Source organism: Nylanderia fulva, unplaced genomic scaffold (assembly GCF_048542155.1).
Source record: "Nylanderia fulva isolate GAGA-0341 unplaced genomic scaffold, ASM4854215v1 Scaffold31, whole genome shotgun sequence".
Taxonomy (NCBI): domain Eukaryota; kingdom Metazoa; phylum Arthropoda; class Insecta; order Hymenoptera; family Formicidae; genus Nylanderia; species Nylanderia fulva.
In genome coordinates this window covers 1407062-1421386 of record NW_028190379.1, presented here as the reverse complement: position 1 = coordinate 1421386, position 14325 = coordinate 1407062, and the positions used below count along the sequence as shown (strand labels likewise).

Genomic DNA, 14325 nt, shown 5'->3' with positions numbered 1-14325 from the left:
TAAAATGCGTATCGGCGCATCGATTGCACAATAATTGAGCTTCAATTAATTGATTCTCCCAATATTTCTATACTTAACCGAAAGAAACATTAATTAATGCGCGATTCGCGCGTGTATAAATTGCGCGGCAAGTCGTAAACACGCAAGTTTTATTATACCAACCCTCCGAAGCGTTGAGGCATGAAACTGCGAAAGTTCGACATCCACCACCTCGTCCGGAATATTCTCGCGTGTTACGAGGCGAGTTAATAAACAGCACATGAAATCTCCCATTTAGGCGAGTCGCTCTAGCTTGTGCAATTAGCGCCGCTCGTAAATTAGATATCGGCTTCCGGTCAAGCGCCGATGCGCGCCAAGAATACGATGTGCACCGCATGCGAGCGCGAATTCAATTTATACACGGTGGGCATTTAATCGCGCCCCCTCCCTCAACCCCCTGTTTGGGCAGTTTAATCGTTTTAACGCCCGTCCCCGAGCAAATTGGATGTATGCGCGGATTAATTACGTTTGCTCATAATAACGAGATCGCGGGACCGTAAACGTCGCGCAATGAATTTCAGCAGGAAGTAACGATCTGATTAAAAAGATTAATCTGCGTCCGTCAACCCTCTTTTTGTTTAATGACAAATCGATAACGGCCTTTCAGCCGTATCTATGCATTTCAATTCTATTTCACAATAAATACGTCTGTGTCGTCGTTGTTATGTAAATTATTCCTGATCCATTAAACGAATCAATAATATAGTTATATATACGATTCAAGTTTTTTTATTGAAATAATTTCTTTGAATCTTGATTAGTTGTCTCTTACATCTCACATTATTTATTTCTAAAATACTAATATCAATTAATGCTAATATTAATATACACTAATATTAATTAATTAAAATACTATAAGAAATAATAAGAAAAAGCTGACAAGCTTTAAATGAAGATGCTGTTAATTTAAAAATTATAATTACAGACGATGAGATTTCATTATTAATTTAAAGATAATTTATCAGTTTTATTTCTTAAATTGCCATTTAATTAGATATTTTTTCGTTAAGAAAAATCTTATTAATTTTTTACCACCATATTGAAAAAAAATTTATTGAATAGAGAAAAATATTAATTTTATATAAAAAAACTCTTTTCAAAACAGATAAATATTTATTTGTTAAATGTATTTAAATAAATGATTTATTAGGCAATATTGAAATAATAAATAATTTTTTTTCAGTGTAAACTACTATATCGCAATACTTTCTGTATCAAAATGCAATTGCACGCTCATATATACTGCTCAAAAATGCAGCGATGCAATTAATGAAAATTTGTAAATACTCTCTTCCTTTGTAGCGCTATAAACATTAATTCCTTACGGTATCGAGCGCAGAGACTCACCTTGATCCTGGGCCCAATTAATAAGGGAAGGAACGCGCGCCTCGGAACTGGAGTAACAATCCTCGAAGCGCGCCGACGAATCCAGACCAACGGTCTCGTAATTGGCTTTAACTCCGCAGAGAAGTGCCGTCGCGCATGCCGACGATTCGCCAACTTGGGCATCCGTGTTGTACGTCTGGAAAACAAGATAACGACGATTAATTACGTATTTTCGCGTAATCGAATTACGACCATTTAATACGGATTCGTGACTCGAGGAACGCTCTTATTATATTTTTGCAACAAAAAGTTTCTCAATTAATATATAACTCTTACATGTTTTTTTTTTTTTTTTTTCAATGAATTCTGTTAACATAGAATTAATTCAAAGTATACATAAAAAATACGATTTTGTTATCTGTTTATATTCGCGAAACTCGATCGCTTTTAACGAAGGCGGAAACTTCTAAGAATATTTTAAGATTATTTTTCATTTATTGTGGTTTCTGACAGCTGCATTAAATCTAGAAAAATAAATTTAAAAAAGCAAGAAGAGAGGGAAGTTTACTACAAGAATCTTTCGCGCAATTTCGTGGCTGTTAAGAAGATGCTGGCCAAATATGTTTTATCCATCGAAAAAATGAGATTCGACTATAAATCTATTTATTAACTATACGGATTGTTTATTCTTGAAATTATGAACCCACCCCCTATTTGTTAATATTAATACTTCAATTGTGCAAAAGGATTTATCAATCTGTATAGTCAATCAAAACTTGAACTCACAATATTATAAGTTCAAGTACCCGTATTTTGATTGACCATACATAGATTGATATATCCTTTTGCACAATTAAAGTATTAATATTAACAAATGGGGGGCTCAAAATTTCAAGTAATAAACAATCCGTACAGCCAATAAATAGATTTATAGTCGAATCTAACTTCACTTTTTCGATCGATAAAACAGATTTGTTCAGCATCCCCTTAAGTCGACACTTAACTCGCGAATGTCCTGCCGAATTCAGGCAGATTTCACACACCTGCGATACATCGCATATTCTATAACACTCAAGACGCCGCAATTCCGTTGCTTACTCGTGGTTAATATAACCGCGGTCACGTAAATAAACCAATACCATGCATCAAGTCCCGCGACGCGACGTCAGGAACATCGAGGGAGGAATGATAAGATGCTAAGGTAAAGAGAAATTCTCACGTAAGTGGACACCGCGACAATGTGTCATGACTGGCGATTTTCTACGGGTAACAGAGGTTGACAGCGGGGACGTCGAGGATCGAAGGACGAGAGAAAACGCATAGAAACCGCACGTCGCACCCATAGGATAAGCACTGCAACGAGAGAGGGCGAGTGGCACATTTTCCTGCGGTTTCGTTCACCTCGAGCGCGCCTCTTTCGCGGAAACGACAGCTGTACTCTATTACCGCTGACTATGAAAATCGCGGATTTCTGATATTTCGCGGAAAATTAACGAAAACGTCGACTTGTGACGCGAACGATATTTCGATGTGAATTTTTAACGAAAAAAATATTCAATAACGAGCTAGATTTTTTAGGATTTTTATTATAATGACATTGATGAATAATTTATTGCTAATTTATACTATTTTAATTTTTAATATATTCGCTGAAGAAGGTTGAAAAAGACAACCGAAACGTACGACGAATCGAATTTACTTCTGTATAATATTTAATAATTTATGTTATAAATCTTTTCACAAATATAATTCTATTATAGAACTTATCTAGCTCTTATTGCCTTTTATTTGTTGATTAAAAATTTTCTAAAGAGCTGTTACAAATTATATTGTTTAGGATGTTTAGAAATCACGTAGTAAGTTATTTGTGTTTTATTTGTCTAATAAAAATTTTTTTAACATCTTAAACAACCTAGCTCGTTAAGTTGGTCTATTATTGATTAGTTGATTTTAAATTTACATGAGCCTAATTTATTTTTTAATTAAATATTATTACTATTAATCATGGGCGTCCGCCCTTGGAATCGGTAAAAAAATTAAGCATTTGCTCTCCTTTTGAATAAACTAAAATTTATTTGCATATTTAATATAAGAAAAAGATAGTAAGACAAAATGACAGAAAAAATAAATTTAAAAAAATTAAAAATCAAGGAAAATAAATTAATGTCTCTTGGAAAAAATCTTAATATACTGCTGACATCCGGTAATTTTCTTCATGTTCGCTTGTACGTATGTACATATCCCTGCCTTCCTTGATAGGCAACCGATTGATTCGCTCAAGTGTGCGTTTCCCTACTTCGGAACGACCAGACGACGATTTCCCGACAACATCGGCCGGGAAATGTCGATTCCCGCTCGCGCAAGAACACCCATAAAGCACACTCGTCATTATCATACTGAAAGCCATGCATCGCCAATTCAAATACCGTTGTGGATTAACCGCAGAATCATACGACACGGTCGATCGTCAAGTGGCGGTAGAAGTAGAATACGCCCGAAATGCAGGATGCTCGTATATGTCAGCAAATACACACACACACACAGACACACACACACACACACATATATATATATATGTTATGTTCATTCGATATTCTCGGTATAAAACTGTGAGAAGAAGAGAGAACAAAACGCGGTTGTTGATCTTTGACGACAGAAAAGACGATAGAAAAGCGAAAGACGTGATGGCTCAAAAGAAAAAAAAATAAGAGGGAAAAAATTGCCTGCGAGAGATATTTCGCGTTCCTGAAATTTTACAGTTGGATTTTTCCACGTCTCGCGAATATTTGAGATTTAATCGACGATTTTCCTATCTCAACCATTTCAAGAGAAAATATGTACGATAATGAGAAATCGTAACATTTTAAAAATCGCAAATGATATTAATGACAATACGAATTATAGTACGTTCGATTAGCATTATGAAAGTTAATGAAATTTAAACGAGATTGAAACCGTTTATCAAAACATTCATTTTTGGATTACATGTACGTGGAAAATATTTAATAATTATTAATTAATAATTATAATAGATTTGAAAATTAATATACTTTTAATATTACGTAATTAATAATATTATATAAAATGTACATCCAAAAAAAGTTTACTTTTATTAGTATCAAGCAAATTTATATGACTTGTATGTGATGCCCATTTTTATTCATATAAAATGAAATGAATCAAAGTATCTACTTGAGATTTCGTAAAACATTAAAGTATTAACGTGAATTATTATTTATACACAGTAGAAAAATTTGTGTTTTGTTAAGAAAGATCCCGTTAAAATCTATTAAATATTTAACACATTTATCTGTTAATTTCACATATTGCTGTTGTGTTAATTGAACTTAAATGTTAAATTATTAAAACAACTGAAAAAAATGTAAAAATTACATAATGTGTATCTATTTTTAATTTATACAATAAAAAAGTAAAACTCTTCTCTCGACCGTACTGGCAAATATTATTTATTAAATCACAACGTTTCGACCCTTCTTTGAGTCCTAATCAAGTGATTTGTGAAAATAAAAATAAAATTGAGTTTTACTTTTTTAAATTCTGTCTGGCGATTCTCAAATATCTACGTTTTTATTTTTTATACAATAAATATGTCTTGCTTTATTATAGTGAAAAGATTTATTTGTTAAAAATTTACAGAAAAAATTAACCCATTTTTAGTTAATTTTGACATTAAAACTATGTTAATTTTACATAAAATTTATTTTAAATTCTTTGAATCGTTTTGCATTTATTTTGTATTAAAATATTCACACAACATTCGTGTCACCATTTAATATATCCACATTATATTAAATTAAGACAAAAATTTCTGTAGACCGTTTGGGACACGTGATATCTGTTAAATTGAACACAAATTTTTCAACCGTGTATGTTATAGCACGTCTCTTATCGATACGAGAAATGCTAACACATCTCGCGTGCGACTGATATATTAAAAAAATTCTATCGATCGACAAGGTACGAAAATTTCCCTCGTGTGCCACGCATTTGCCATTCGATGTAACACGTGACCAGGGACATTCACGGTATCCTCGGAGAGGTCGCAAAAAGCGCTCGTCGATATCCAAAATCCGTGCAACGGTATGCGTTATGCAGCGATATCGGGGCAGGGTTAAACGCTCTCGATAGGCACGGAGATGCTATAGATTATCGTGCTGGCATTATCGCCGGCGACGTTTTTATCGGGCGTTTCCGCGACGAGGCACGTCGATAAGATAAATTTGGAGCACGAAGCGCGCCTCCATCTCTCTCTCTCTCTCCAACCGCAGGCGAGAACGAGCGACGCGACGGTGAACCGCAGATCGTGGAATCGTTAAGAGAGAGATTTCCGGGGTCGGATCACACGGATGGAGACGGACAACGCAGGGCGCATCTCTGATTGCGAGCGGAACGACGTTCGGCAGCGAGACGTCTCGGATGTTCCGGACACGTCGCGATGGAGCGTGCCGGACGGATGGCCGTTCAGGAAAGCAAGGTAAGCATCGCACAGTCACGTCATATAAAGGCCGATAAACAGCCTCGAGATATGTCGAGATGTATCGCTGTCGGGAAAGTAAACGCGCGCTAATATTGGCCGCTAAAAGGCTTTTTCTGGGACTTTTTTACACTTCCTCTTGTATAATATGTGTGTTTTTTTTCCTTCAAAGTAAAGTTACTTTATGAAAAAAATATGTGGAAACTTGAACTTTATTAGAAAATTATTAATTGTTCAAAAAATGTTTTTCTTAATAAATTAAATTAAAAAAAAATACCAATGTATATTTTATGACTACACATTCTTTGAACTTATTAATCATTCTCATAGAGGAAGCTTAACTTGCACATTGATTGATAAAAATTTAATTTCACTCATTAAGATTCCTCTATGAGGAAGCAAAATTATTATCTTCTTTCAATTATTGCTTCCTCATAGAGGAATCTTAATGAGTAAAATTAAATTTTTATCAATCAATGTGCAAGTTAAGCTTCCTCTATGAGAATGATTAATAAGTTCAAAGAATGTGTAGTCATAAAATATATTTGTTTAATTTGGTATTTTTTTAAATTTAATTTATTAAGAAAAAAATTTTTTGAAAAATTAATAATTTAGTAAAATTAAATTTTGATCAATCAATGTGCAAGTTAAGCTTCCTCTATGAGGAAGCCATAATTGAATTAATATGGGGAAGAAGCAATGTGCAATTTTTTTTCCATCAAAGCAAATAACATCTAAGTTTGTAAATGTTTTTTTTTTATTTTGCAAGAGTTTTTCGCGACGCATTTTTACTACATTGTTTAAATGAAGTATTTCGAAAGAGATAATTGTGTCTCTCTCCCTCGTGGTTTGTTTTTCCACACCGTAGGTAGAGAAATGTAATTAGCTATGTTTTGATATTTTTAAAAACTCGCTGCAACTTTCTTCTATTATTTACGTATTTTGTTATCTTACGTTTTACTCGCAAATGTAAATGCGAGTTTTAATAAGATTGGAATTTTTTTTTAATTCTTTTTATTTCCACTTTTTTTTTTATTCTAATCCATCCTTCATTCAGCATAAATTAAATATTACGGTGGCATTCATATGCATATTTTATATCCTACATATTGTATGTAATATGTGATTCGCTCTCTCGCAATATTTATTTTTCCAACTCTGTACTATTGTTCTTTCTCGCAAAAAAAAAATATCACTTTTCAGTGCAAAAACAATATCTCTCGCTTTAAGACTTTCATTGTCATTTCTCGCAAACAAAGATCGCCTTTCGATAATGATCGATGTTCCAATCGCGATTATCGCTCGCGCGATAAGAGAAAACCGCATTACGAAGTGTCTTTATCTCTACTTAAAAAAAAAAAACAGAGTATTATTTTTTCTTTCTCTTTTATCTCAAAATCTCGTATACACAAATAAAAGCGATTGGCGCATTATGTATATTTGTCCTCCTTTTATCGAGATTTCCTGCACACACACAAACACACGTAAAAACGATACTCGGTGGCTCTCTGACGCGATTATTGTTGCAGCCGCGCATATAATGCACGGTCGATGCAATTGTCGGATGCCAGAGTTGAGGCTGCGCGGGAGAAGGAGGAAATTTATATTCATAATACCCAGTTGTTGTGTGCGGTTGGGATATGGGGACAGAAAAAGAGAGAGAGAGAAGGGATCTCCGTTAGGCGCAAAATGTTTTAGAGGTCAAAGTAAATGCCGCCGCGAGTCCGTAGTATAATGCCGGTAACTCACTTCTCTCCCACGACGAACATTTGTCTCGTAATGGCCACCGGCTCACCACGTTTATAACTAGTTCGTAAGCGCCCAACCGTGGTTTTGTCACATCCGTTCTCTCCCGGCTAGTCCTGTTCCCGGCATATTTCGAGTATTCGCGGCCGAATGTGTATGTGGGCGTGCGTGTGTCATTTTCTCATTGTGTCCAACATGGTACGAGAGCCTCTCGTTCAGCGCTATATATATATTGCATTCTTTTTTCATTTTTATTTTACCTCTTCAACCCTAACAATTTTGAAGGTTCTATCACTTCGGTATGTCGCACTTTTTTTGATAACGCGATCCTTAACGAGATTAATTCTACGTACAAATGTATAGCGTACGATATGAACTTCACCTTTTTGTGATTTTTAATGTTTATAATTTTTTTTTAATATATTTATATAGATTTAAAAAAATTATTTTTTAAATATATTTATAAGTATTTTTATGAATTATATAAACTAATATATAATTAATATGTATAATATTTTTTGTACATTTTTGTATTCTATTTTATACAACTTTTTATATTATATTAAATTTTTTTATATTTATGTTCAATCACTTCGGTATGTCGCACTTTTTTTTTGATAACGCGGTTCTTAACGAGATTAATTCTACGTACAAATGTAGCGTGCGATATATCTATGAACTTCACCTTTTTGTGATTTTTAATACTTATAATTTTTTTTTAATATATTTAGATTTAAAAAAATTATTTTTTAAATATATTTATAAGTATTTTTATGAATTATATAAACTAATATATAATTAATATGTATAATATTTTTTGTACATTTTTATATTCTATTTTATACAACTTTTTATATTATATTAAATGTTTTAAAATTTAATTTTTTTATATTATGTTATATATTATATTTTATATTACATATTTTTTGTACAACCTTTTAACACAGAAAAGGAAATTCTATAGCGCGCTGTTGATGAACTCTGTTATATATATACTCTTTCGGATTGAAACGGTGAAGGATGCAATGGTGCGCGAGATAAAAAATTTCTGCATCATCAATCTAACGGCAATAAAGTAAAAGCGTTTCGACAAAACCCATGATAATACGAGCTACATTTATACGTAGGACAGAACGCACAGTGAAACGCATATTTGGGACCGGAATTTTGTATGTGCGCACACAACACACATATTCAACGTTACACATGTGTCACTTGTCGCGGACAAAACGTCGGGAGTATTGCTTTGTCATTCCGGTATGTGTCCTGACTAATGGCACGTATATATATATATATTATATATATATATATACAGCACAAAGAATGTTTGGTAATTCTCTGGTAAATTCGAGAAGAGAATAGCTCCTTGTCGAAAGAGAGTATATTGATTCGTCGGAAAGAATAACCGTAAAGGATTAAGGAATAACTTTTCTCTCAAACGAGAAAAAGAGAGAGAGAGGAGGAAAATTAGCCCAACAGTCCATGAATAATAAAGCCAGCGCAATTTCTTTCCGGAAAAGAATATTACAGTACTCGTAATTTATTTAATCTACGATTAATTGTGTTTCGAGCGCTCTTCGGCAAAACGTTTAATTTCTTCTTATACACGAGAGAAAGAATGATTACTCGATATAAATATAATCTTATATAAGTAATCTCAAGTATAGTTTTTCGCAAATCGAGAGGATATAAATTTAATCACCGATGCGATTTTTTATACGTTTGTAATTCCAGCAATTTCGAACTTTTAAGAGGCGCGCGCTTAAATCCCTCGCGCACGAAGTTTATAAAGGTCCAGAGGTTTACGGGTGCCCCATTCAGGGTTCAAACCCCGACAGTTCTCGCATCACCTCGCGTCATCCACCACAATATCGCCGGGTTTATTTTCCGGTGCGGCCGTAATCGCGGCAACTCTCGACTCGAAAGTTCGCGAGAGCCGCGAAAAGCCCGATAAAGCGTCGCGGAAGTTCCTTCTCTTCTCTCTCTCTCAATCGTGATCTTGTAAGTTGAAATTAAATTGCGCGATCACGGATATGATCTCTAAACATTCGTTCGTGAAGAACACGTGAGCGGAAAGTATATGACAGGGACCGGGTTCCATTTTTCTCTCTCTTTTCTACGTCTTAATATAAGAGAATGCTGGATTAGTTCTACTTTATCGATCGAAAAGTGAGGTTAGATTCGATAAAAAAAATATTTTGATTTTTAAATTTATATTTCAATTGGCTATACAGATTGATAAATCCTTTTCCACAATTAAAGTATAAATATATTAACAAACCGCGTTAGCTTATATAATTTTAGGTAATAAACGGTCTGTATAACTAATAAATAGATTTATAGTTGACTATAACTTCACTTTTCGATCGATAACACAAAACTACTCCGACATCCTCTTAAGAAGAGAAGCTTTAATATTTTTCTCGAATATAGCGGCTGCAAAGAGGCAAAACGTACCGGAAACGCTCGTTTCTCTCCATCCCCTATTTTTTTCCCTCCCTTTTTCACTCGTCGCGTCGTCCACCCTTTTATTTCTCCTCTCGCATCGCGTCGGACCATCCATTTACCGGCGACTGTCTTCGAGTTGAGATTCAGGCAGCTAGCTGCCGCCTAATTACACCGACTGTACGCGGAGACGTTGCTACTAAATACCGGTGGCATTTATTCCGTTCGCGAACGTCGCCTACTATATTCATGTTTGTGCGAGGCGTATTACGAGCTTGATGCGCGTAATTACGCGATACCGACTGTGCTTTCTCGTCTTCTTCGCGCAGATGTAGATTGCATAATCGGACAAAGAACGGAAATTAGGAGCCATCCCTAAATTATGTACGCAAAGTTTTTTAGAGATAAGATTTTTGGAAATCTAATAAAATTTTTTTCTAAAAAAAGATCATAAAATTCTCATTTTTACTCATTAATTAGTTGTCTTTCTTATATAAAAGTGTAACTCGATATTTTGGAAAAAAAACTTGTGGCACAATAGATAATATTTAAATTTCATATAACTCGTCATATTTAATCAAGTTTTTATTTCAAAAACAGGGTTAAAATATTAAAAAATCTTATTAATAATATTGTAAGAAGGATCAAAATTTTATGATCCCTTCCTTGGGGGAATAAAAAATCGTAGAAAAAAACCTTAGATAATTTAGCAATCCTTACTTGTTTTCTGTATTTTCTCAAACGCAGTTCGAATTTATTTTATTCGGAATTCATCCGTCGCGAAAAATTCCGCCGCATGGAGCAAAAGACTCGTCTTTTTAACTGGATAGTTTTTTTCCCGTTTTTACGTAAAATATTCCAGCAAATTATCACGAATTCTTTCATTAATGCCATGTTGATTTTTCTTTAACCGGGGTACCCGATGCATCAAGCGCTTTAATTTGCAGCGGAATTTCAATAAGACAAAAAGAAAGAAAGTATTATTAATGTTAATATTATAAAATTTTTTCTCGCGCGGATATAAAAACGTTTTCCATCGCGGAGAGAGAGAAAATAAAAGTACACTTAATTAAAATCTCTAAAACCAGAATATAAATAAGTGGATATATACCAGAGTTCCGTCCATTTCATTCCGCGGCTCCGTTGTGTTATTAATGACGAGAGCTACTGGATTAATTGTTTCTCGTGGAAAACGCAGCAAATTTCGTTATCCGCGATATCTCATCCAAAATCGTATATGAAAATCTCTCGAAGCTTCAAACACATTTCGACATAATAAATTTTCCGAGGTAATACAGGAAAATGCCATTTCCAACGTTAATTCATGAAATACGATTCAAAGAATTAAACACCATTTAATACTCGAGGAATAACAATATTTTACAAACTTTTCCGCGATAAGATGACACAAAGGAACGTAACGTTAGAGCTCTCGCGAACTTAATTACGGCTTGGAAAAAAAAAAGGCGACGCTAGAATCAATATCCCTTACATTTCACCCGTAGATCGCGAAACGAGTCTATCTCGTGTAATAACGCGATACTTCCTTCCGGGGTGGAAATTCCTCGCGGAAACTCCATTATTCTTCATTATCCCGACGATTTAATCCAAATGTTCGCTTAATATATTCCGATGACAGTTCACGCAGGGACTCGATCGATGCCCAAAAGGCCGTGAGAATCGATCTCGACCCGCTCGCCGAGGAATACGACATGAACCATAAGAGGAGAGGAGTGGCTCTGATACTAAACCATGTTCACTTCGAGAGCATGAACACGAGGAAGGGCTCCGTAAAGGATTCGCTAGATCTGAAGATATCATTAGGCAAGCTCGGATTCGACGTCCGGATTTACACCGATCCGACGGTCAAAGCTATCGCCGCGACCTTACAGTCGAGTAAGTATTATATACACTATCGCTCAAAAGTATCTGCCCACCCTCAATTTAAGAGAAAACTCGAACACTAAATTGTGCCTTATCTATTATCTTTCATCGATGTTTATTGTTTATGCGTTAACGGAAAATCGTTCTCAATAACTATATTATAAATATCACTTCATGACCATTAAAATGGTAAAAAAGAAAATGGAATTATCTGAAAAGAAGAGAAGCATAATTGTCGAACTTCATAAGACTGGAAACAGTAATAGACAAATTTTATAGTCATTTATAGTCATTTATATTTATAGTCGTTTATTTATAGTCATTTATAGTTATATATATTTATAGTTGTTTATTTATAATCATTTATAGTCATTTATTTATAGTCATTTATTTATAGTCATTTATTTATAGTCATTTATTTATAGTCATTTATTTATATATAGTCATTATTTATAGTCATGTGAACACAATTTACCTAGGTGGGCAAATACTTTTGAGCGGTAGTGTATATATGTACATATATATATATATGCTACACTTCCTGATAACTCTGGTATCTACGTTCAGTCATAACCGGTAGCAGTTCGTTACGTATGATCTATCTCAGATGAAAGATCAAACGGGCGGACGATGAACTGACTGGTACTGTTTCTATCTGGAATAATGAACGAAGAAACATTTTTGAAAAAAAAAAAAAAAAAATGTATAGTAACAGAAACGAAGAAAGACGCGGAGATATCATTATTTCCGTCCATTTGCAATATTGCAGACGTAACGCAACCGTGTCGTTAGCTCTCTGTACACTCTGTCGTTTCTTACTCTTTTACAACGAGCGCTTTCTTTCGTTCCCCTCGTTGTATAAAATATAAGAAGGCAATAGAGTTTTTGCAAGACGGAAGAGAAAACACGGAATGTCTCAGAATCCCCTTCCGATCTCACCTTTAATCGCGTAAGGAATTTATATTCAATTATCCCTTTGAAAAAAAAAAAGAGTTTAAAGAATATTTTTCTTCGGCGCGCGCGCTTCATATTTTCGCAATTTAATTTTCAAGTAAAAATTTCATTATAAAAGAGGTCAATCAAATATATAAGATGCCATATAATTTAATCTTAATTTGACAGATGACCGAATGTATGTCTAGAAAAAATTAAAAATGTGTCTATAGGGACCCAAAGTTTCTCGCTTGCCTAAGTGATTACTCTTCTTTAATTTTTATATAACAGCTCGCATAAAAAAAAAAAAAAAGTTTTCCGAGTAAATTGATAATAATTGCCGATGAATTCTTTGTAAAGAGCCTCGCGTAGGCAGAGATATCGAGGGATAATGATGAGCGAAGGGGTTCCCGATGAGAGAGAGACAAGTTATACAAACATTTTACAACGGAACGAGCTCATTAAATGTCTATTCGCTGCAGTGAACCGAGTTCCTTAACAAATAACTAACAAAGCAATCTCGTGAATACGGCTGCGACAGGTGCCGCGGAAAGTGGGGCGGAAAGCTCGATGATTACGGAACTTCTCTCGCTTGGGATAAGAAAAGTTCCCTCTTCTTCGCTTCACGATGCGCTCCAGCGAGCCTAAGACGTCATATTCATTTGCCGCTCTTACGGTGCTATATTCGCGTGCTTCCTGTATTATATTATACATATATCCATCCGAGCAATGTTGCTCTTATACGACGCAGAGTAATGAATGATCCGACGAAATAGAAAGCGAATAATGCAGACCCAGTTTCGCGAAGATAACTAAGAAGCTATGCTGTGAGTTATTCGATGAAAAACGTTTCTTCGATTATTGTCACAATTTTCATGTGCAAGAAATTCTGCTTATCTTTATTTTTTCATTTATACATTATTATAATAATAAAATTTTTTATCAGATAAGAAATATATGTATTTTTTATCAGATAAGAAATTTTTTGTTTTTATGTGTAAAACATATTTAAAATAAAATTATTAATAACTAAATTGATTAAAAAATTATTGATTAAATTTTTAGTTTTTTAATTTAAAACATGTTTCAAATAAAATTATTAATAATTAAATAAATTTGAAAAATTGTATTTTTAAAAATTATTTGCAATTAATACATCCTATTAATTCTACATAACAAATTAATATAATGGGACAAGTTTCTTCGATTGCATCGGAGTAAATTGAGGAAATAAGAAGAGGGAATGTGCCGAAAGTTGGCCGTACAAAAATAGCGAATTATTGTTCACTACTCTTTCGAAAGGAAGAGAGAAAGAATGGAATCGAGCTTTTCATCATCGTTCTGTTCTGTTGATATGAAGGGAACAACAGGCAGAAAACACAGTCCCAAGTCAGGAAAATCCCGTCGGATTCTTCCTCTCGCTGGCAGACTTTACACGTATTCGATTACCAAATCGA

At 34.1% G+C, this 14325-nt stretch overlaps 2 protein-coding genes across 2 annotated transcripts in view; one reads left to right on the top strand and one right to left on the bottom strand.

The window, feature by feature from the left end:
• Positions 1-14325, bottom strand: part of LOC114933876 (alkaline phosphatase) — a 254391-nt gene that overhangs the window by 74424 nt on the left and 165642 nt on the right. Inside the window, exon 3 of the mRNA XM_085484700.1 lies at positions 1387-1561. Within this exon, the coding sequence (XP_085340826.1) occupies positions 1387-1561 (175 nt within the window). The remainder of the gene's footprint in view (positions 1-1386; positions 1562-14325) is intronic.
• Positions 1-14325, top strand: part of LOC114933926 (caspase-1-like) — an 88412-nt gene that overhangs the window by 28062 nt on the left and 46025 nt on the right. The window contains exons 4-5 of the mRNA XM_085484701.1: positions 5655-5860; positions 11691-11947. Coding sequence (XP_085340827.1) covers positions 5733-5860; positions 11691-11947 — 385 coding nt within the window. The 5' untranslated portion in view covers positions 5655-5732. The remainder of the gene's footprint in view (positions 1-5654; positions 5861-11690; positions 11948-14325) is intronic.